At 43.4% G+C, this 22835-nt stretch overlaps 1 protein-coding gene across 1 annotated transcript in view; it reads right to left on the bottom strand.

Moving 5' to 3' along the window:
- DEPTOR (DEP domain containing MTOR interacting protein) overlaps positions 1 to 20455 on the bottom strand; it is a 193085-nt gene extending 172630 nt beyond the window's left edge. The window contains exon 1 of the mRNA XM_003933101.4: positions 20334 to 20455. Within this exon, the coding sequence (XP_003933150.1) occupies positions 20334 to 20455 (122 nt within the window). The remainder of the gene's footprint in view (positions 1 to 20333) is intronic.
- Positions 20456 to 22835: the final 2380 nt, after the last annotated feature.

The following is a 22835-nucleotide window of genomic DNA, read 5'->3' as shown; positions in this document are numbered from 1 at the left end:
TTGGGAGGCCGAGGCGGGTGGATCACGAGGTCAAGAGATCGAAACCATCCTGGTCAACATGGTGAAACCCCGTCTCTACTAAAAATACTAAAAATTAGCTGGGCATGGTGGCGTGTGCCTGTAATCCCAGCTACTCAGGAGGCTAAGGCAGGAGAATTGCCTGAACCCAGGAGGCGGAGGTTACGGTGAGCCGAGATTGCGCCATTGCACTCCAGCCTGGGCAACAAGAGCGAAACTCCGTCTCAAATAAAAAAATAAAATAAAATAAAATAAAAATAAAAATAAAAATAAAAAAAAATAAAAAATAAAAAATTAGCCAGGTGTGGTGGCTTATGCCTTGATCCCAGCTACTTAGGAGGCTGAGGCAGGAGAATCGCTTGAACTTCGGAGGCAGAGGTTGTAGTGAGCAGAGATCACACCACTGCACTCCAGCCTGGGCAACAAAGCTAGACTCTATCTCAAAAAACAAAAACAAAAAAATAAAGAAATAATGGTTAGGCATTTATGCTGAGGGGAAAAACATTAGAAAGCAAATGGTTTAGGGTTCTATATGGCTAATTATTTAAGTAATTATTTGTTTTCTAGCCTCATTTCATAATTGAAAAAAAGGTACTTCCTGAATGTTAACTGAGTCATGTTGACCTATTTACTACTATTAATAGCAGAAGCAACTAACAATGAATGTTTCCCATTGATAGGCCTCATTCTAAGAGCTTTAAATGCATGTACCTCAAGCACCCCTTTTATTCTTCTTCTTTTATAGAACAGGAAACAGGCCAGGCAGGGTGGCTCGCACCCATAATCCCAGCACTTTGGGATGCCAAGGCAGGCAGATCAAACAGGTCCTATTTTCTACCAAATCTCAAGGTCTCGTGTGAAAAAATTCAGTTTTAGTCACAAAATTACCGCCTTATCCATTTCTGCAAAGGAAGTAGGAGGCTCTTGAATTAATTGTCCAGGGCTTACAGAAATTGAGAAATATCTTGAAAAGCTCTTAAACTACAATATACCAAATACTTTTTGGAATATGTTTTAATGTTCCTTGAATAAGATTCTGTTGGATAATCTAACCCTTATGTATAAAACACATCCATGCTGAGGACATGCATTTTCCTAGAATTTCATATCATAGAAAGCAGCCATAAGTTTCCTTCAAGAACCTAAAATATAGGCCAGCTATATTCATATTCTAGAACTTCAAATAATCCATAGTGGTATCTTCTTATATGTGTACACACACACACATACACTGTGGGAAACATTCCCGTGTGAGACCCCCAAAAGGCGTGGGTCTCACTATACGGTGAGTTTGACCCCAAACACAGTTTCCTACTGGAGGCAGTCGAGCTATCGGGAAGAAGGAACTGAAAGATCGATGATCAGTTTCTAATATCAACCACGATATCGTTTGGGCCTAAACTATGCAGTGCTGCTAGACTAAGTGACTCCCTACCAGCAACCAGTTTCTGCTATTAAGTTTTAATAGCTTTAAACTTTTCTTTACTTGCATGACTGCCTTGTACCCTAGATAATGGTTTAACTGTGGGGATATTTGCAAAGCAAATGCCACCATACGGATGGCTTTGAGCCCAGACTCAGAGACTCCTGAATAGGGGAAGTTGAGATAAGTTGAGTCAGGAGCAGACAAAGGAGAATCTGGTTAAAAGATGTTCTGATGAGCAAAACCAGAAAACATTTTCACATGTGAGTCCTAAAACAGGATCAAACCAGAAATACCTGCAGCCATGAGGAATAATGTCTGGTTGTAAATAAGCTTTGTGATCACAGGAAATTCTATTACTTTTTACAACCACTGATTGTGTATCTGACTTCTCTATTGTATAGGCCATGTAAGGTATAGAATTGCATTTCCTTTTGCAATGACGTAAACCAGAGCAAAGAAAGTGTATTTATTCCTGGCCTTTGAAAAATAAAATTCGCTGTTTAGGCACTGCCTTCTCAGCCCTCCAGACCCCCGCTTTCTCTGTCTCTCTTTATTTCTTCAAGCGCACGCTCTCTTCCATGTATTGGGACCCTCTTGCAGGTCGAGAGACCCCCGGCAGATGTGCCGTTCCAGAAAGGTCCCCGACAATACACGATCAGTATGTTGTCAAGTAATTAGGTACACATAATAGTATTAATAATTATTCATACAACCAACCCAAGTTTTAATAGCTTGTATTAATAAATATTTCATTTGTGATGTATTAATGTTATTAATCATTTTCATACATGTAGTTGACACAATTATTATCATCTATGTAAGTTTAATTTTGCCCAACACAGACACAAATATTCAAAGATAAGTCAAGGCCAGGCACGGTGGCTCACACCTGTAATCCCCACACTTTGGTAGGCCAAGGTGGGGGTGTGGATCACTTGAGGTCAGGAGTTCGAGACCACCCTGGCCAATGATGAAACCCCGTTTCTACTAAAAACACAAAAATTAGCCAGACATAGTGGCATGTGGCTGTAATCCCAGCTACTTGCAAGGCAAATGTGGGAGAATTGCTTGAACCCAGGAGGCGGAGGTTGCGGTGAGCTGAGATGGTGCCACAGCACTCCAGCCTGGGCAACAGAGCAAGACTCCGTCTCAAACAAACAAACAAACAAAAACAAAGAAACAAAGATAAGTGCAAGTTCCAAGGTCCAGGCTCCATGTGCACAATAGCTGGGACATCTCTGCCTCTGACCACCAGGCTCCAACAGCTTAGAGCTGTTGACCTTTGTAGGGAAACTGTGGATCTGCAATCCCAGTTCCCATCTGCTCACCTTGGCACCCTGGGCAAGTTTCTTAATCTCTATAAGCCTTTGCATTCTCATCTCTAAAATGGGGCTAATGATACGTACTCAAAGTTTAAATGATACAGTTCAAGTAAACTGCATGCCACTACCAGGCACATAGTATGGTTCAATAAATACTGGTTTCTATTTTTATATTGTTATTGCTATTTATTGAGAAGGTTGAAAGAAAATCAACACAAAATTGATAAATATTGCAAAAAATAACATCATAACAAAATTTACAACCTACTCCCAAGGAACAAATTAGCCGTGTATCTCCGCAGACATGAAATAGAGTGTTAAAAAGTGTTTAAAAAAAAAAAACCCTAATTTAACATTTGATCTAAACTTCCTTATCTAATAAGATAAGGTAAAGTTTAAAGTCCTCATTTCAAAGCATTGGTGCAGGTCAAAATGCACTTGTATCATGGAAATCGTTGTATGCCTCCTCCTGGATTTTAAGCAGGGAATCTCTGGATATATAAATGAATAGGACATCATACCTCACCTTGGAAAGTGCACAGACTTGCCAGCTGTGGAGGGTCACAGGGAATTTGTGGAAGTGACCTCAGAGGCTCAGCTTGATCTGCCGGGCAGTGAGTGGGCTGGGACCAGTAGCCTGGCCTTTCCACAGCAGGAGAGGTTGCAGCTTCAGCCAAGCCCCCAAGAATTCCAGGCACAGAGCAGCTACTCTTTCCCAGCTCAGTCTCCTCTTTGCCTGAGTTCAAAATATCTGTCCTCCAGAAATAAAGCCATTCAGCCGTTCTCATGCTTACACTATAGGAAGGTTGAGCAGCAGAGGGATACAGTACCCCGTGAGGAACAGAAACGTGCAGCTTGGCCAGACCACTTGGTGTACATCCTAACTCACTGCAGGATATTAAGAGGACGGAGGACCACGCATTCCTTCCTGCTGACCCTTTGCATTTATGGGTGCCCAGTTAGGCTGCTCCTTAATCTGCGCCATAAAATGTTGTGGCATTCACATTTATCTACCTCACCACACAAAGGGGACAAAAATGTACAAGGTGTAGACCCTTTGATGCTATACCAGGTACCAAAAGCTCAATGCAGGAGGGGGATCCCTTCCTTTAAGTCACAGAACGATGAGTTCAGCAATGACAGCTGTACTTCTCTTCCGGGTTTCAACTTTGGCTTACATTTTCCATTCCTAGGAGTCTGAAGGAGAGGGGAAGACAGGCCTGCAATCACCTTGATCCTCATCCAGAGAAATTATCTCTTCAGATAGAAATCACCTGCCCTGTGAGAAAAACATACCTCACTTTGACAACTTCCTACCATGGAAAGCATTTCAGGTCACACAGGTAAGATTCTCAAAGCCACATGGCCTCATGTGGTACAAATGTCTGCCTTCTAATGTATGCAAATTTTAGGTGACAAACTGCATTTTTCAGATGTAACCTTTGAACAAGATTCTGAAAAGAACCCAGGGTAGTTATAAACAGGCATCGTCTTTGTTACATACGATACTGAACTCTCCATGAAAGTCCAATTCCCAGGACTCTCCAGGCATATTAAGTAACTGATGCTAGGTTCTATTAATAATAGTGAATTCAATTATGAACTTTTACGAACTATTAGAGGCCCGGTGCTGTGGCTTATACCCAAGGCATAATCCCAACACTCTGGGAGACTGAGACGGGACGATCAGTTGAGCCCAGGAGTTTGAGACCAGCCTAGACATAGTGAGACCCTATCTCTACAAAAAAAAATTTTTTTTTAATTAGCTGGATGTGCTGGTGTGCACCTATAGTCCCAGCTACTCAAGGGGGAGCGAAGGTGGGAGAATCGCTTGAGCCCAGGAGGTTAGGACTGCAGTGAGCCATCATCGCACCACTGCGTTTCAGCCTGGCAACAAAGGAAGAGCTTGTATCAAAAAAGAAAACAACTGTTAGGATAAATGTCATAATAAAATTTCCTTTCACATAAAACTGTTAATAAAGATTGCAGGCTGACAGCAGTGGCTCACACCTGTAATCCCAGCACTTTGGGAGGCTGAGACTGGTAGATCACCTGAAGTCAGGAGTTCAAGACCAGCCTGGCCAACACGGTGAAACCCCATCTCTACTAAAAATACAAAAATTAGCTGGGTGTGGTGGCAGGCGCCTATAATCCCAGCTACCCAGGAGGCTGAGGCAGGAGAATTGCTGGAACCGGGAGGCAGAGGCTGCAGTGAGCCAAGATTGCAAGACTCCATCTTAAAAAAAAAAAAAAAAAAAAAAAAAAAAGATTGCAATGATTTCCCCGAACGTATACAGTCATAATTAGTATGACTACAATGGTGGTGGTGACCTTCCCCTCAACATCGGTCTATTTAGAAGCTTACAAAGAAAAAAAATAAAAATAATAAAAATAAAAAAAAACATTAAAAAAAATTTTAAAAAGAGGGGGTGGGGAGGTGGGAAGAGATAGCATGGGGAGAAATGACAGATACAGGTGAGGGGACGGAAGGCAGCAAACCACACTGCCATGTGTGTACCTATGCAACAATCTTGCATGTTCTTCACATGTACTCCAAAACCTAAAATGCAATAAAAAAAAAAAAAAAAGAAATGCTAGATACAAAAAAGCATGCATAGTACAACCTCATTAAAAAATAATGATGAAATCCTAAAAAAAAAAAAAAAAAAAAGAAGCTTACAAAGAAGGGATAGAGTTCTGGCCACTGTAAGTTTCCTCTGGCAGAGACTGGAGAAATCAATGGAAGAACACTGGTAGGGCAGGGGAGTTACAGGTAGCAGAGAGGTGTTCTGAATCTCAAGAACCTGTGAAGAGGAGATTCTTTTTTTTTTTTTTTTTTTTTTTTTTGAGTCAGAGTCTCTCTGTCACCTGGGCTAGAATGCACTCAGATCTCAGCACACTGCAACCCCTACCTCCTGGATTCAAGCAATTTTCCTGCTTTAGCCTCTCGAGTAGCTGTGGTTACAGGCACCCACCACCACATCCACTAATTTTTGTATCTTTGGTAGAGACAGGGTTTCCCCATGTTGGCCAAGTTGGTCTCAAACTCCTCACCTCAAGTGATCTGCCCACCTCGGTCTTCCAAGGAACTGGGATTACAGGCGTGAGCCACCACGACTGGCCTGGGAGATTCATCCACCAGTTCCATGCACTCTCAGTAAGTCTGGCTTCAAGGAGGAAATCATAGAATACAGATAGATAGGAACAACATGGGAAACAAAAACGTCCGGATCATCCCCAAATTCTCACACATTTCAAACTCCCCCTAAATAAAAATTTTCCAGAACTACTGACAAGTAGCCAAACCAAATTCCTCTCCTTCTCTGTGTTTCCCTTTAGGGAAAGAAATGATCTAGCAGCCAAATAACCACCGAAAGCAGAGGAAGACATTTGAAGAGATTCCCTCTGGTTAATTGAGCACGTAAATAATGAAATAACTTTTTGTCCCGTGATAAATAAAATGGCTCAATAAATCCTGGTGCATTGGGATAGTGGTTTCTAAAAAATTCCCGGCCCTAACCACTATACCTTCACTTGACAGATGTAATTATAAATTATAATAAAGTCCTTAGTAATCAGACTCTGCTATTCTTGGCTTAAAGCTCTCATTAGCACAGACTCGGCAAATGGTGAACATGTATGTGTTGGCTCCAAGCCCAGCTTCTCGTATTCCATGGATGCTTCTCAATGGGTTTAACTGGAGCTTCTCTCTTTTGTAGTCAACACAGGCATAAGAAAATCATGCTTTTCATACCACAGTTCCTTGTCAGTACTTGAGTACAAAAGGTTTGCTGCATGTGGACACGTGCTACCCATTTCATACAACAAAAGGCTAAATTCATACGCATTATCTGAGCACAAAACCACTTTTATTTGGATTCATTCCTATTATTTATGTTTATAATAGGATGTACAAAATCAGTGTCAAAGTTACTGTTGTAATGTCAATGCAATGATATACTGAGGTATCAGCTTAAATCTTATTAATAGTGGAGAAAAAAATTGCCACCTTGATAATCAAAGGTAGCTCCAGGTCTGGTATAGTAGCTCATGCCTGTAATCCCAGCACTTTGGGAGACCAAGGTGGGCAGATCACCTGAGGTCAGGAGTTTGAGACTAGCCTGGCCAACATGGCAAAACCCTGTCTCCACTAAAAATATAAAAATGAGCCCGGTATGGTGGTGCACACCTGTAGTCCCAGCTACTTGGAGGCTGAAGTGGGAGAATCTCTTGCACCCGGAAGGCAGGGGTTGCAGTGAGCCGAGATTGCACCCTGCACTCCAGCCTGGGTGGCACAGATGGACTCTGCATCAAAAAAAAGAAAAAAAAAAAAAAGTAGCTCCAGTTTGCAGTTTGTAGAAAACGGAGGCTGGGGGAATGATAAAATATATTGAAACATATGACCTAAAAGACCTTTTCTCAGTTGAGTATGCAAGTAAAGAATATTTTGCAGTTTTTCCAAAAGTCTGCATCTTAGTTATTCCTTAAGTAGCTTTGCTTATACAAAGAGATGACTTTTATACAGCTTTGGCTGGGACTCTCTCTGGGTGGAGGTGTTTCTTGGAAAGACATCAAAACTCAAGTAATACAAAAATAATTCCATGAAATTTGAACGTAAGCCAATTGCCACTTCAGTCATATGTTGAGAGCTCTATTTTACTTTATTACTAGGCAAATATTTGCGGGGCGGCAGGTGGGGGGCATGTCTTCCAAGTCAGGGAATGGTTTGGGGTGAAGGATTGAGCATGATGAACAGGCCATCCTCATGGTGAGGAGGTTTACAGGGACAATTACATTGTAAATAGTGAGGAACAAAATACATGCTACTGTTTCCTAATTTTCTCCAGCCTGTATGAAGTCCTCATGAAGACATCATGAATGCTTAGACTGGAATCATGGAAATTTAAGAGAAATGGACTTGAAATTTTGATCAAACCTCACCTGAAATGTGTGTGTGTGTGTGTGTGTGTGTGTTTTGAGACAGAGTCTCATTCTTGCTGACCAGGCTGGAGTACAATGGTGCAATCTTGGCTCACCGCAACCTCAGCCTCCTGGGTTCAAGCTAGTCTCCTGCCTCAGCCTCCTGAGTAGCTGGGATTACAGACACGTGCCACCACGCCTGGCTAATTTTGTATTTTTAGTAGAGACAGGGTTTCTCCTTGTTGGTGAGGCTGGTCTTAAACTCCCGACATCAGGTGATCTGCCCATCTCATCCTCCCAAAGTGTTGGGATTACAGGCGTGAGCCACCGCACCCGGCCCCTCACCTGAAATTTAATGTTACATAAGCTTAAGAAATCCCCCTTACTGTTTAAACCACTGTATATATTGCCCTTTTGAATTAGTACCTAAATGCATATTACTGTTTTCCCCTTCCCATGCTGCTTAGACAGTGACCTGAAGGCAAGGAGAATAAGCCTTAATTCTTGATATTTTACAGGGCTACTTCCACAGCTGTGTGTATGTATTCTGAGAGGCCTGGATTCAAAACCAATAAACCAAGCTCCCATACTTACTGCGTATGTGACTGTGGCAGGTTGCTCATGCCTTGGTTTCTTCCATTTTAAAATGGAGATAATAAACTTACTGTAAGAATTCAAGGAAATAATATACATATAAAAACATACAACAGGACATGACACTTTGCTATCACTGTGATTTAACAAATGACTGGGGCCGGGCGCGGTGGCTCACGCCTGTAATCCCAGCACTTTGGGAGGCTGAGGCAGGTGGATCACGAGGTCAAGAGATCGAGACCATCCTGGTCAACATGGTGAAACCCCGTCTCTACTAAAAATACAAAAAATCAGCTGGGCATGGTGGTGCGTGCCTGTAATCCCAGCTACTCAGGAGGCTGAGGCAGGAGAATTGCCTGAACCCAGGAGGCGGAGGTTGCGGTGAGCCGAGATCGCGCTATTGCACTCCAGCCTGGATAACAAGAGCGAAACTCCATCTCAAAAAACAAACAAACAAAAAAAACAAAACAAATGACTGAATTGTTATAGTTTTTCAAAACTCACATATAGGCCAGGTGCAATGGCTCAGGCCTATAATCTGAGCACTTTGGGAGGCCAAGGTGGGTGGATTACCTGAGGTCAGGAGGTCAAGACCAGCCTGGCCAACACGGTGAAACCCCAGCTCTACTAAAAATACAAAAATCAGCCGAGCGTGGTAGCAGGCAAGTGTAATCCCAGCTACTCAGGAGGCTGAGCCGGGAGAATTGCTTGAACCTGCGAGGTGGAGGTTGTAGTGAGCTGAGATCACATCATGGCACTCTAGCCTGGGTGACAGAGTGAGACTCTGTTTAAAAAAAAAAAAAAATTCACACATATAAATAGAACTATAGAGAAATTGTTATGTGTCTGTTTCTTGCATCAAAAGCATTAAAAAATATCTGGATAGAGGTTTGGGTTGCATAGAAATGCAATTGCAGGGCCGGGCGTGGTGGCTCATGCCTGTAATCCAAGCACTTTGGAGGCCAAGGTGGGCGGATCACCTGAGGTTGGGAGTTCAAGATCAGCCTGACAAACATGGTGAAACCCCGTCTTAAAAAAAAAAAAAAGAAATGCAATTGACTTAGTCAATACTCATGAAATGGCATATTTTATTCTATATACAGTTTATCTCTGGGGGGAAAAAAAAGAACCAAAAGCCAATAGTGAACACTAGTTAGTACACTGATGGCTGAAGGTTTTAGGAAAAGTGTATTATTGTCTACAACTTACTCTGAAATACTTTCCAAAAAAGATGAACTAACTGATGAGTGGATAAAGGGAGAGCTAGATGGGTAGTTATATGATAAAGCAATACAGTAAAATGTTAATTGTGGAATCTTAAGTGGTAGACATGAGTGTTCATTGTAAAATTCCTTAAACTTTTCTCTACATTTGAAATTTTTCATGGTAAAATGTTAGAGGAAAAAGCTCTAGTTCACTCTTATTGCTTATACTTGGATGTCCTTAAATATTCTGTGACGACTTCTGGATCTTCAAGTATGGCAAGAGAAAAGATGTTCCTTATCATGGCGTCAAGGCCCGCCAATCCTCTCTCATGATAATTTAGGCTATGCTCACTGTGTATAAAAGTAGAATTTGTTTCTACCGTTGGAATTTATTTTATCGATGACTGGTTTGTAGAATGTGATCGGCAATGTGAAGGAAAATGAATCAGAGTCATACGTTAGGTCATTCCCTCAAAATCAGATTCCTAAACAGCTTTGTTATTGTCAGTTCCTCAGAACAAAATAGGAAGAGCTTTGGTAAAGTCTTATTCTATCAACCACACTATAACTTAAGATAATTAAGGGGTGCTTCACACTTCAGTGTAAAACACAGTCATATCCCAGTACGGGGAATATACCCTGCTTTTGGCAGTGAATATATTCCGTGTACGTCATTTTCATTTACAGAAAAGTTAAAGAGGGCCAGGCACAGTGGCTCACGCCTGTAATCCCAGAACTTTGGAAGGCTGAGGTGGGCAGATCGCGAGGTCTAGAAATCAAGATCAACTGGCTAACCCCATCTCTACCAAAAATACCAAAATAAGCTGGGCATGGTGGTCCATCTCCGTAGTCTCAGCTACTTGGGAGCATCACTTGAACCTGGGAGGCAGAGGCTGCAGTGAGCCAAGATCGCGCCACTACACTCCAGAATGGGCGACAGAGTGAGACTCCATCTCAAAAAGAAAAGAAGAGTTCAAGAGTGAAAAACAAGTAGAGCTTTAAAAAAATTCAGTGAAAAGAGGGTCCAAGTTTATTCCATTTTCCTTTCCCCCTGGGAAAGGAGAAAGAAACTAAGAAGCAAAACAGTAGTTCTTCAAGCCAAGAAATTCAGGCCAGGAATGGTAGCTCACATCTGTAATCCAAGGTGGGTGGATTGCCTGACTTCAGAAGTTCGAGACCAGCCTGGACAACGTGGTGAAACACTGTCTCTACTAAAATACAAAAAATTAGCTGGGCATGGTGGTGAGTGCTTGTGGGCCTAACCACTCAGGAAACTGAAGCATGAGAATTGCTTGCACCCTGGGGGCAGAGGTTGCAGTGAGCTGAGATCACGCCACCACACTCCAGCCTGGGTGACAGAGAGAGACTCTGTCTCCAAAAAAGAAAAACACAAAAAGAAATTTCCTCTTTACTACACTCATTATGTGTTTAGAAATAGGGCACGAACCTTATCTGTATAAGAAACTTGTATTTTAAGTAGCAAACTAAGTTAAGATTCTCAATAGAAACATGTGCTCAATCCTTTAACTTGAAAAAAAAAAAAAAGTCAATCCTTTAAAAGTAATTTTTTTCTTTGCAAATTTGCCTCTTCACATATTGGTTGTTCTTAAACCAGCTCATATTCTTTATATCGACACTGACCTCCTTCTACACTATCTTCTTTGCTTTTGCACACCACTCACCACTCACACCATATTCCTCCAGAATTTCAATATTTGTTAGATATTGGCCAAACTTCATACATAATAAAATGCTACTGGCCAGGTGCAGTGGCTCATGCCTGTAATCCCAGCACTATGGGAGGCTGAGGCAGGCAGGTCATTTGAGGTCAAGAAGTTCGTGACCAGCCTGGCCAACATGGTGAACGCCCGTCTCTACTAAAAATACAAAAATTAGCGAGGTGTAGTCCCAGGTACTGGGGAGGCTGAGGCAGGAGAATCGCTTGGACCCGGGAAGCAAGAGGGTGCAATGGGCCAAGATCATGCCACTGCATTCCAGCCTGGGCAACAGAGTGAAACTCTATCTCGTTCTAACTCTAACCTAACTCTAGTGAAACTAGGATGACATGTAATGAGAGAATGGCCATGAGAATGTTCATTTGTTTCTTACAACTGAAGTCAAGGTCAGAGTTGCTACCGAGCATACAGTGCTAGGACTAGTCCTGAATCCTGCCTGCTCTGCACAGAAAGAACAGGGTTCAGTCCTCCGTAGCTGTAATGGTTTTACCACCCAAAGGAGAACCTCATGGAGCTGGATGATCTAAACAAGGCCAAGACTTAGACACGTACTAGGCCAAGCCTTGCTCAAAACAGAGAGCTTCTGGGTAAATATCCGAACCTGAGATCTACAGGTAAAAGTATTGCAGGGAGATAGGAGGGCATAAGGATGGAAACAGATACACACAAACAGATCTGTAAGTAGCAGCCTGAGAGTAAGACTTGCGCCTTGAGCCTTCCTCGGCTGCTACCTACCTCTTCCTCTGCAGCTGCCGCAGGCGCCCCCAAGCTAGAGGCCATGCCATGTGTTCCCTTTTCGCCACACCCTAGCAACAGCTGTTATCTGGGAGCTGGAAATACTGAAGGGTATCTTGTTTCATACTGCAGGGTGTTTGTTCCTCTTCTCATCTCCCCATCCAACCTTACAAAGATTTTTAAAGCTACCCAAAAAGTGATTCTCTGCAGCCAGTCCTGATCAAAATAGCTCAATTTGATCCTGAAGGTACCACCTTGCAAGCATCCTGTCTGTCCCACTAAATCCTCTTCCCAACTCCATCTTCACTATGTCCCCCGTGTATCTCATGATCCATAAAAACAATCACTGACATAAACTTTTAAGTTTAGTTAAGGCCGCTAATACTCAGATTTGGTACCACCTCTTCTCAGTAGATAATGTAACACGGAGAAGTGTAATCACCATGTAAAAAGCGGGACCGATTGTCCTTTCCTTTGTCATTTCCTAATCACTGAACTCATGGAAACCAACCACTTCAGAGCCACCAATGAAGGGGAAATGAACTGACTCAAATCAAAGCTAGAAAGAACAGGACAGGAAGCTGGTGGCGGTGGCCTCTAATATCAGCACTTTGGGAGGCTAAGGTGGGAGGATGGCTGGAGTCCAGGAGTATGAGATCAGCCTGGGCAACATGGCGAGACCCTGTCTCTACAAAAAATACAAAAATTAGCTACGTGTCCTGTTGCGGTGGTGTGTTCCTGAGTCTCAGACACTTGGGAGGTCGAGGTGGGGGGATTGCTAGAGCCTGGGACCCAGAGGTTCCAGTGAGCCAAGATCATGCCACTGTATCTGGGTGACAGAGTGAGACCCTGTCTTAAAAAAAAAAAGAAAGATAACACAATGTATTTTTTTCTAAAATTTAAAAAATTTTTTAAAATGGCCAGGCGCGGTGGCTCAAGCCTGTAATCCCAGCACTTTGGGAGGCCGAGGCGGGTGGATCACGAGGTCGAGAGATCGAGACCATCCTGGTCAACATGGTGAAACCCCGTCTCTACTAAAAGTGCAAAAAATTAGCTGGGCATGGTGGCGCGTGCCTGTAATCCCAGCTACTCAGGAGGCTGAGGCAGGAGAATTGCCTGAACCCAGGAGGCGGAGGTTGCGGTGAGCCGAGATCGCGCCATTGCACTCCAGCCTGGGTAACAAGAGCGAAACTCCGTCTCAAAAAACAAAAAAAAAAAAAAAAAAAAGAAAAAAAAAAGTTTAAATGAAAGGAAGAACAGCAACAGGACAGGAGAATGACCTCCCTTCACCTTGCATTCTCTTCTTTTGAGGTTTATTTAACTTATTTTCAGGTTTATTGATTCCAAAGCTAATGGAAGCCATATCTTAAATATCAGCAATGGCCATTTAGAAAAGTAATTACAAGGCCAGGCACAGGGGCTCACACCTGTAATCCCAGCATTTTGGGAGTATGAAGTGTGAGGAATACTTGAGGTCAGGAGTTTGAGACCAGCCTGGCCAACATGGAGAAACCCCATCTCTACTAAAAATACAAAAATTAGCCGGGCATGGTGGCGCACACCTGTAATCCCAGCTACTCAGGAGGCTAGGGCAGGAGAATCACTTGAACCCGGGAGGCAGAGGTTGCAGTGAGCCAAGATTACACCACTGTAGTCTACGTGGGCGACAGAGTGACATCCTATCTCAAAAAAAAAAAAAAAAAAAAAAAAAAAAAAAAATCAAAGAAACACTCTGCATGCATTAGGCTGTTAACCACTGACTCCAAATATAGGGATTCTTCAGTGCCTAAAGCTTTTCTTCTTTAAAAAATCTGTACTGGCAGTAATTTCCTGACTACAGGACATCTTCTCTGCTGTTTGAGGAATAAAATTGCAGTACTGGCTTCTGAGGGGACACCCCCTAAGACAACCAACCATAAAGTTCCTTAGGTTTCTACTTGTATAAGATGGATTATTTCTCCTTTTCCTGTTGTTGATGCTCTAAATTCCTTATCTCATATTTGATTTATTATAGCGTGGTCTTTGGTTGAATGGCTGATTTTTACCTTTTTTTTTGAGACAGAGTCTTGCTCTGTCTCCTAGGCTGGAGTGCAGTGGTGCCATCTTGGGCTCACTGCAACCTCTGCCTCCCTGGATCAAGCGATTCTTCTGCCTCAGCCTCCCGAGTAGCTGAGACTACAAGCACGTGCCATCACACCTGGCTAATTTTTTTGTATTTTTAGTAGAGACGGGGTTTCACTATGTTGACCAGGCTGGTCTGGAACTCCCGTCCTCAAGTGATCTGCCTGCCTCAGCCTCCCAGAGTGCTAGGATTACAGGCCTAACCCACCATGTCCAGCCTGATTTTTACCTTTTTTCTGAACACCACATTAACATTTGCAAAGTAAATTCAGGAAAGCAATTCAATGTTTATTAAAGGCATTTTATTAAAAAGGCAATAGCAAGCCTATAAGAACCTGAAAGGCAGCCTGTTATAGAAAAAAAGGCAAAGGTGACAAACAATTAGAAAGAACTGCATTTCCTCCAACTTAGCTAACTAAACTCCTAGCCTAGTAAGTTGCTTTTAGGAAGAGAGCCTTAGTGATTGGATAAGATTGTTGTTTAGCACATTTCATCTTGGTAGAAGAGCAAAAGTGAAATGATTAATGCATTTTCTCTTTTTAAGCATTCCCTTTATGATACATTCTTAATTCTCCTCCCTACCCCGCTCCCATTCTCACAGATGGCAAAATAGAACTGCAATTTATCTTCCCATTAAAATGGTTACAAATTCCGAATCAGTGGAGTACAAATTCACTTTCAAAACCACATGTCAAGAAAGATTGAGTTTAATAGTGAGTAGAGAAAGTGACAATCCTACTTTGTCAAAATATAAATATTCACAGGAATAAATTAGATTTTCCCCAACAGAGTGGAAAAACTACTTGTCTACTTTTTTTTTTTTTTTTTTTTTTTTTTGATACAGAGTTTCACTCTTGTTACCCAGGCTGGAGTGCAATGGCGCGATCTTGGCTCACCACAACATCCGCCTCCTGATTCAGGCAATTCTCCTGCCTCAGCGTCCTGATTAGCTGGGATTACAGGCATGCACCACCATGCCCAGCTAATTTTTTGTATTTTTAGTAGAGACGGGGTTTCAGCATGTTGACCAGGATGGTCTCGATCTCTTGACCTCGTGATCCACCTGCCTCGGCCTCCCAAAGTGCTGGGATTACAGGCGTGAGCCACCGCGCCCGGCCCTACTTGTCTACTTCTTTGCTTACCAAAGTCGCCACACTAGAATATAATATTCTCATAGACATGATTCTGTTTTAAAGTTGTTTTAGTGTTTCATTTTTTTTTAAACCCTCTAAGTTACTAGCTGGGAACACTATTATAGTTGAGCATACTGCTTAAGAGCAGAAACTCTCAGCTCGACAATTTTCTGGCTGAATAATCTATGGCCTGTTGGTTTAAATAATCTTTTCCTCAGTTTTTTAATCTACAAAATAAAAGTAATAAAGGTATCTACTACACAGAGTTGCTATGAAGATTAAAGGCATTACTGTATGTAAAGTGCTTAGAAGAGTCCTTAGCAAAAAAAAAAAAAAAAAAAAAAAAAAAAGGAAGAGTCTTTAGCAGGTAATAGGTGCCATATAAGTGTTATTATAATTGCTACCATTGCTAAAAGAGAATAGTAATATTGTTGGACTTCTTTATTTTTATTTATTTATTTATTTTGAGGCAGAGTCTCACTCTGTTGCCCAGGCTGGAGTGCAGTGGTGTGATCTCGGCTCACTGCAACTTCCACCTCCTGGGTTCAAGCAATTCTCCTGCCTCAGCCTCCTGAGTAGCTGGGGACTACAGGTACGTGCCACCACGCCCAGCTAATTGTTGTATTTTTAGTAAAGATGGGGTTTCACCATGTTGGACAGGCTGGTCTCAAACTCCTGACCTGTGATCCACCAGCCTCAGCCTCCTAAAGTGCTGGGATTACAGGCATGAGCCACTGTGCCTACCCCTTTATTCCATTTTAGTGCTGAATAATATTCCATTATATGGAGATGCCACATTTTGTTTATTCATTTATCAGTTAATACATATTTGAGCTGTTTCCATTTTTATTTATTTATTTATTTTTTGAGACAGAGTCTTGCTCTGTCACCCAGGCTGGAGTGTCATAGTGTGATCTCAGCCCACTGCACCTTCTGCCTTCCAGGTTCAAGCGATTCTCGTGCCTCAGCCTCCCGCATAGCTGGGGCTACAAGCGTGCAACACCACACCCAGCTAATTTTTGTATTTTTAGTAGAGACAGGGTTTCTCCCTGTTGTCCAGGCTGGCCTTGAACTCCTGACCTTAGGCGATCCACTCATCTCGGCCTCCCAAAGTGCTGGGATTAACAGGCGTGAGCCACTGCATCCAGCCCTATTTTTGATTATCACAAATAACACTGCTATGAACATTTGTGTGCAAGTTTTTATGTAGACATGTTTTCTCATTTCTCCTGTTATCTACCTAGAAGCAGAATTTCTAGGTCATATGATGACTCTGTTTAAAATTTGAGGAGCTGCCAATTATTTTTTCCAAAGTGGCTATGCCATTTTACATTCCCACGAAGCAGTGTAGAGGGGTTTTAATTCCTCCACATCCTCCCAAACACTTGTTATAACCATCCTGGGGGCTGTGACATGGTATCCAAATGCATCTTTAAGACGCAAAAACAGAAATACATTGGGCAAGGAAGTAAAATCTTTTATGACAAGGAAAAGACATGAAGGGAATTAAACGAAGGGTCCTGCAGTTAAGCTGTAAAAGGAACAAAGTGATATTTTTAGGTCTGTTAGTTCCTTGTTCTCATACAACCAATTGCCTTTTAGAAAGTGTCAGGATTGTGGAGGCAGCCTCCAATTTCACATCTGGAGGTTACTGTGGTCATAACAACACTCTTCTTGCTTTATTGATTTATTTTACAAAGTTTCTTCCTATATTGTACTCTATTTGATCCAGTACCACAAATCTTATGTGGGGAGATATTATTATTCCCATTCTGTAGGAAAGGGTGCTAAGAACTAGCAAGGTTAAGTGACTTGCTTAAGCAGGCATAGCTACCATTAAAGAAAAAAAAAAAAAGAAAAAAGAAATTGATAGAACTGGGGCTTGAGGCCAAATTTTTTATTTCCAATCCCAGTCCTTGGTTTCCTCTTATCTCCTCCACCTCATCTTTGATGACCCAGAATGTAATGTAAAGGAAGAAAAAGCAGAGGGGAACTGGGAGTGTGTGAAGCACTTAGAGGCAGGAGGCTTGCACATGACAAAGCAGTTACAATCCTGCAGAGAGAGGGCAGCTGCAGACAGAAGAACGCTTCGTGAAAGTGACAGTAATGACTGAACTCCCAACCCTCCAATAAATAGGAAACCAGGCATACGACCACTTTAATTCCTAAATTCTGACTACTATATTACTCTGTACTAATAGAAGTATATCGAATACTTACAATATTCACTGAACTTCTTACTAAGCAGTTACTATGTGCTAGTTACGGTTCCAAAACAGTTGAGACAAAAAAAAAAAAAAAAAAAAAAGCAATGATTAAAATTTTCTAAAGTAGAATTAAATGGCTAATATTTACCAAGCCTTTTCTTGAAAGAGGAGTGTCATCAGAATAACATTTCATAGGAAAGGAAACTGAGGCACAGAGAGGCTAGACGTATTGTCCTAAAGTTACAGAATAAGTGGTGGAGGCAGAATAAGAACCCAGGCAGCCTAGTTCTCTATCCCGTGCTCTTCACCACCACACAAGCTTTTCTGCCAGATCTTGCTTGGCTGGAAGTCACATAGGGTGATGCAGAGAGACCAATAATCTTAATTAATTCCAGGAAGTATTTGTTGAATGCTCATTAATTCATGAAGCCCAGGGGCAAATTCTCACAACAACTATATGAAATACATTCATCTTCATTGTCTTTTTCAAATGTGGAAACAGAGACTCAGAGGAGTGAATTTACTTATTCCAGGTTACAGAACTCTACCTTAGCTAATGTTGACCTGGTGCTTAATATATATCTATCAGATACTGTTCTAAGCACTAACTCACCTAATCCTCATTGTAACACTCTGAGGTAAGTTCCATTATTATCCACCATTCTTCTTCTTCTTTTTTTTTTTTTTTTTTTTTGAGGCAGAGTCTCGCTCTGTCACCAGGCTGGAGTAGTGGCATGATCTGGGCTCACTGCAACCTCCACCTCCCAGGTTCAAGAGAGGCTCCTGCCTCAGCCTCCTGAGTAACTCGGACTACAGGCCTGTGCCACCACACCCACTAATTTCTGTATTTTTTGTAGAGACGTGGTTTCACCATGTTGGCCAGGATGGTCTTGAACTCCAGGCCTCAAGGGATCCACCCACCTTGTCCTCCCAATGTGCTGATTACAGGTGCGATAACTTGTTCAAGGTCCCACACTAGTAAGTAGCAAAGCCAAGATTCAGTCTAGCTTAAAGTCCTCCTTGAAACAACTTAACACTGATACTTGCCTACATCAAGGTGAAGCAGTCATTCAAACCCAGGTCTGAGTCCTGAGTGAAAGGATGGCGCTCAAAACTGCTGCAGTGAAGAGAGGTGCTAGAAAAGAGGGGAGTAACAGGTGCTCTGGGGACTGTGAAGAAGAGGCATTTCAAAACTGCATTTTGAAGGAAAAAGTGCTTGCTGGACAAAAAGAGCCATCACAAAATTTAGTATTTGTAAAAGAAACGAAAAACAAGTAACGCTATCCAACTTTTAAAAAGATGGCCCAATAATGAAGAGCAAAGAAATTGAACTTAGAAAATGTTTCAGATTAAATCAGAAAAGTCTTATTTTAATGTTTTCACTAGAAAGTACTCTTGAAGGAAAACAAGTTTGTATTCCTTTTAATTTTGACCATATATTTTAAAAAATCGACAAAGAATGGATACGTGCAATCTGCCCTTTGGAACATTAAAAATCAGTTAATTCTGACATCCTATATTGGTCTCCTTCCGAGATCTTTGCAAGATACTCTTTCAGGTCCCGAAGCACAGCCATTTAGAAACCAAAATGAGTAGGGGAACTCGAGCTAAGAACTAGAAGGAACAGGGGCCCTCACAAGTTGTGGCTCAGACGCTGCAGAGCTGGGTTTTCTTTTTCCCTGGCAAACTGATTTATGACCACACGAAGGGCAGCCGCAGAACGAGTTAGACCGTAAGTCCCATTGCCAAACAGCCCTAAAGGAAGGACCAGACAGGGATGGGAATGGCAAGGGAGGGTCTGGAGGTCATCGCTTGTTCTCAAGTTCCGTGAGACACGGCAAATCCTAATTCCTGCAGCAACTAGGGTCCTCGTGAATCCCGCTGCCCCAAACGTGCGAGCCCGGGGAGTTGGCACAGCCTCAAGGCAGCCCGACAAGGTGCCTCCACGCCCCCTTGCGGACCCAAATGATTGAGGACGATGTGCCGGTTAACTGATAGGTGCAGGGTTTCAGAAATGCTCTCTCTGGCCGGGCTCGGTGGCTCAAGCCTGTAATCCCAGCACTTTGGGAGGCCGAGGCGGGTGGATCACGAGGTCAAGAGATCGAGACCATCCTGGTCAATATGGTGAAACCCTGTCTCTACTAAAAATACAAAAAATTAGCTGGGCATGGTGGTGCATGCCTGTAATCCCAGCTACTCAGGAGGCTGAGGCAGGAGAATTGCCTGAGCCCAGGAGGCGGAGGTTGCGGTGAGCCGAGATCGCGCCATTGCACTCCAGCCTGGGTAGCAAGAGCGAAACTCCGTCTCAAAAAAAAAAAAAAGAAAAGAAAAGAAAAAGAAATGCTCTCTCCGTTTAGCCCCACAAAAGCCCTTCAAATGAGGCGCGGTGATCAGCCCTGTTTTACAGATGGAAAACACCGAAGCTCAGGGGAGTGAAGGAAGACTTGTCAGCAAAAAGAAAACCTAGTGAAGGCGATCGTTGGTTTTGCTCCTCTCACCAAGAAAGTAGAGGGGCTGGGATCGCCTCGGGACCACACATCAACCCCTCTTGCTCTATTGGCGGACGAGGAGCAGGCTGTCAGCCTGGCGGCGTACAGGTACCGGGGAAGAGGGAGAGCGCGGTGGGTGGCAGGGACTCTGCCCCGCGCAGGGCTGCAGCAGCCAGGCTAGGGCGCAGCGCGCACCACCCGCTCGTTGGCTTCTGCCCAGCAGCCCCGCGTGGCGAGTCTCCAGGGAGCGGGGCTGCAGCCGCTGAGCGCGGGCGCACAGACGACCATCCACGTGGGGCGCCCGCAGCTGTCCGGGCGCCCCACGCGAGTCGCAAGCCACGAGCCAGGGCGCGCGTGCGCGCAAGACTGCAGCGGGCACGGGTTGGCAGTGCCACCGTGAGCCCACCCGCTGTGTCTCTTGCCTTACCGTAGCTGTTCCCCGGTGACCAAGACCTCAGCCATGCGCTCCAGCTCCCTTTGCTGCGCCCCGCCACTCCCGCTGGTGCTGCTGTCACTGCCAGCGCTGCCAACGCTGCTGCTCTCTTCCATGGTTGGAGCCCCGCCGCTACCACTGGCTCCGCTGTCCGCCGAGGGTTTGGGTGTTCGGATCAGTCTGCCCTCACTGACGCCTCCCCCGCCATCTTTGTTCGGGGCAGCTCCACTGCTCTGACCGGATTGGCTGGAGAGGGAATCCCTGTAGGTAGGCAGAAGCGCTGGGCTAGTCCGGCCTCAGAAACCTGAGCCTGGGGGCGTGGCTAGAGCCCCTCGTGGTCGGGGGGCGGAGCCGATGAGGAAAATATAAACATCTGGGCGGGGCGCTGCATCCTAGCTGTGTGTGCGGCTGGAGGCTGAATGTGGTGAGCTCTCTTTACCCACAAAGCTAATGCTGTGGAATCCTGGGGACAGGGCTGGAGGTTACTAGGGAAGTGTGAAGGCGTTTTTATTGTACGTTCCATACCCCAAGTTGCCAGAGAGCAAAGCGTAATAACAATATAGCCAAATGGTTAACTGTGAAGGTTATACACTGTCACTACAGAGCCTGAAGAAATTAAGCCTTCTTCTGGCTCCAGCCGCTCTCACCGAAGGCAACTTGTTTGTCTTATGACGTAATCAATAAGGAATGCCGGCCTGGGAATCTGGCTGACCTGGGATCCAGCTCCGCTCTTGTATTGTCCTATTTAAATGTGTTCAGTTGTCCCTTACAAAATAAAAACAATTCGGGGCCGGGAGCTGTGGCTCACGCCTGTAATCCCAGAACTTTGGGAGGCCGAGGCGGATGGATCACCTGAGGTCAGGAGTTCGAGACCAGCCTGGCTAACATGGTGAAACCCCGTTTCTACTAAAAATCCGAAAAATTAGCTGGGCATGGTGGCCTGTAATACCAGCTACTCAGAAGGCTGAGGCAGGAGAATCGCTTGAATACAGGAGGTGGAGGTTGCAGTGAGCCAAGATTCCACCATTGCACTCCAGCTTGGGGCAACAAGAGCAAAACTCCGTCTCAAAATAAATAATTAATTAAAAAATAATAGTTGTGGCTACCACTTTTTGACATTAAAGGTACTTCAGATATATTATTACCTCATTTAATTATTACAATAAATCATAAAATGGGTGTTGTGTTTGTTTTGCATCAGGATGCAGGCTTGGAGAGGTGAAGTTATGTATCTAAGGCAAGCAGGTAATAAGTATTAAGAAGAAATCAGGCCGGGCGCGGTGGCTCACGCCTGTACCCAAGCACTTTGGAGGCCAAGGCAGGCGGATCACCTGAGGTCGGGAGTTCAAGACCAGCCTGAACAACATGGTGAAATCCCGTCTTAATAAAAAAAGAAAAGAAAAAAGAAGAAATCAAACCCAGACCATTCTGGTTTCAAAGTTAGGTTTTGAAAAGACTGAAAGACTGCCTCTTAAAATGGGGATACAATGATATTGTCTACCTGTAAGAGATTATGAAAGGAACTTGATTAGTACCAAATAAATATTCTGTTTTTCTGTTTCATGCAGTCAGAGTTGCTCTGCAGGAAGGCCAAGTAATGCTTATGGCAGTATTCATGTATGTTGAGTATTTATTATGCTTTATACGGTGCTAAACACCTTGTTTTTTGTTGTTCTTTTTGAGATGGAGTCTTACTCTGTCACCCACGCTGGAATGCAATGGTGCGATCTGGGCTCACTGCAATCTTCACCACCTGGATTCAAGCGATTCTCCTGCCTCAGCCTCTTGAGTAGCTGGGACTCCAGAAGCATGCCACCATGCCCGACTAATTTTTTGTATTTTTAGTAGAGATGGGGTTTCAGCATGTTGTCCAGGATAGTCTCGATTTCCTGACCTCGTGATTCACCTGCCTCAGCCTCCCAAAGTGCTGGGATTACAGGTGTGAGCCACCACACCTGGCCAACACCTTCTTTATGTTATTTCATTTATCCTCACAAAAACTCTGGAGTTTGATATTATATTCAACTTACAAATGAGAAAGCTTAAGTGTGGAAAGATGAAGTAATTTGCCTAGAAAGTTAGGTGGCCCTGATGCCCTGGTTCTGCAGATTCCCAAGGCCATGCTCAGCCCCACTCCAGAAAGAGAATAGTTGTCCAGCTCTCCCTTGAGCATCCGTGAGCAGACCAGCTCTTAATCTGCATGAGACAGATGTTAGGTGACTCTTTTGCCAAAAGAAATTATTTAAGTTACTTAACTTTTAAAATAGGCCACAATAGACGTGTAAACCAATGAAAACCTGGTTCTAGGTGACTGTGATTCTAAGAGCCTATTCTGCATAAAATACATAAATCAATGAATAGAAGTCCCAGAGTTAATGAGATTAAAAGGTGTCTGCTGCTGCTCATGTTTTAATCTTACAACTACTACATAGAATATCAAGAGTTTGTACGAGCTGCTCAGTCAAACATACAATTTCTATCCCGATTCTGTCATTT

This window comes from Saimiri boliviensis, chromosome 15, assembly GCF_048565385.1.
Source record: "Saimiri boliviensis isolate mSaiBol1 chromosome 15, mSaiBol1.pri, whole genome shotgun sequence".
NCBI classification, from domain to species: domain Eukaryota; kingdom Metazoa; phylum Chordata; class Mammalia; order Primates; family Cebidae; genus Saimiri; species Saimiri boliviensis.
The sequence above is the reverse complement of the archived record's forward strand: the minus strand, read 5'-3'. Positions and strand labels throughout refer to the sequence as shown.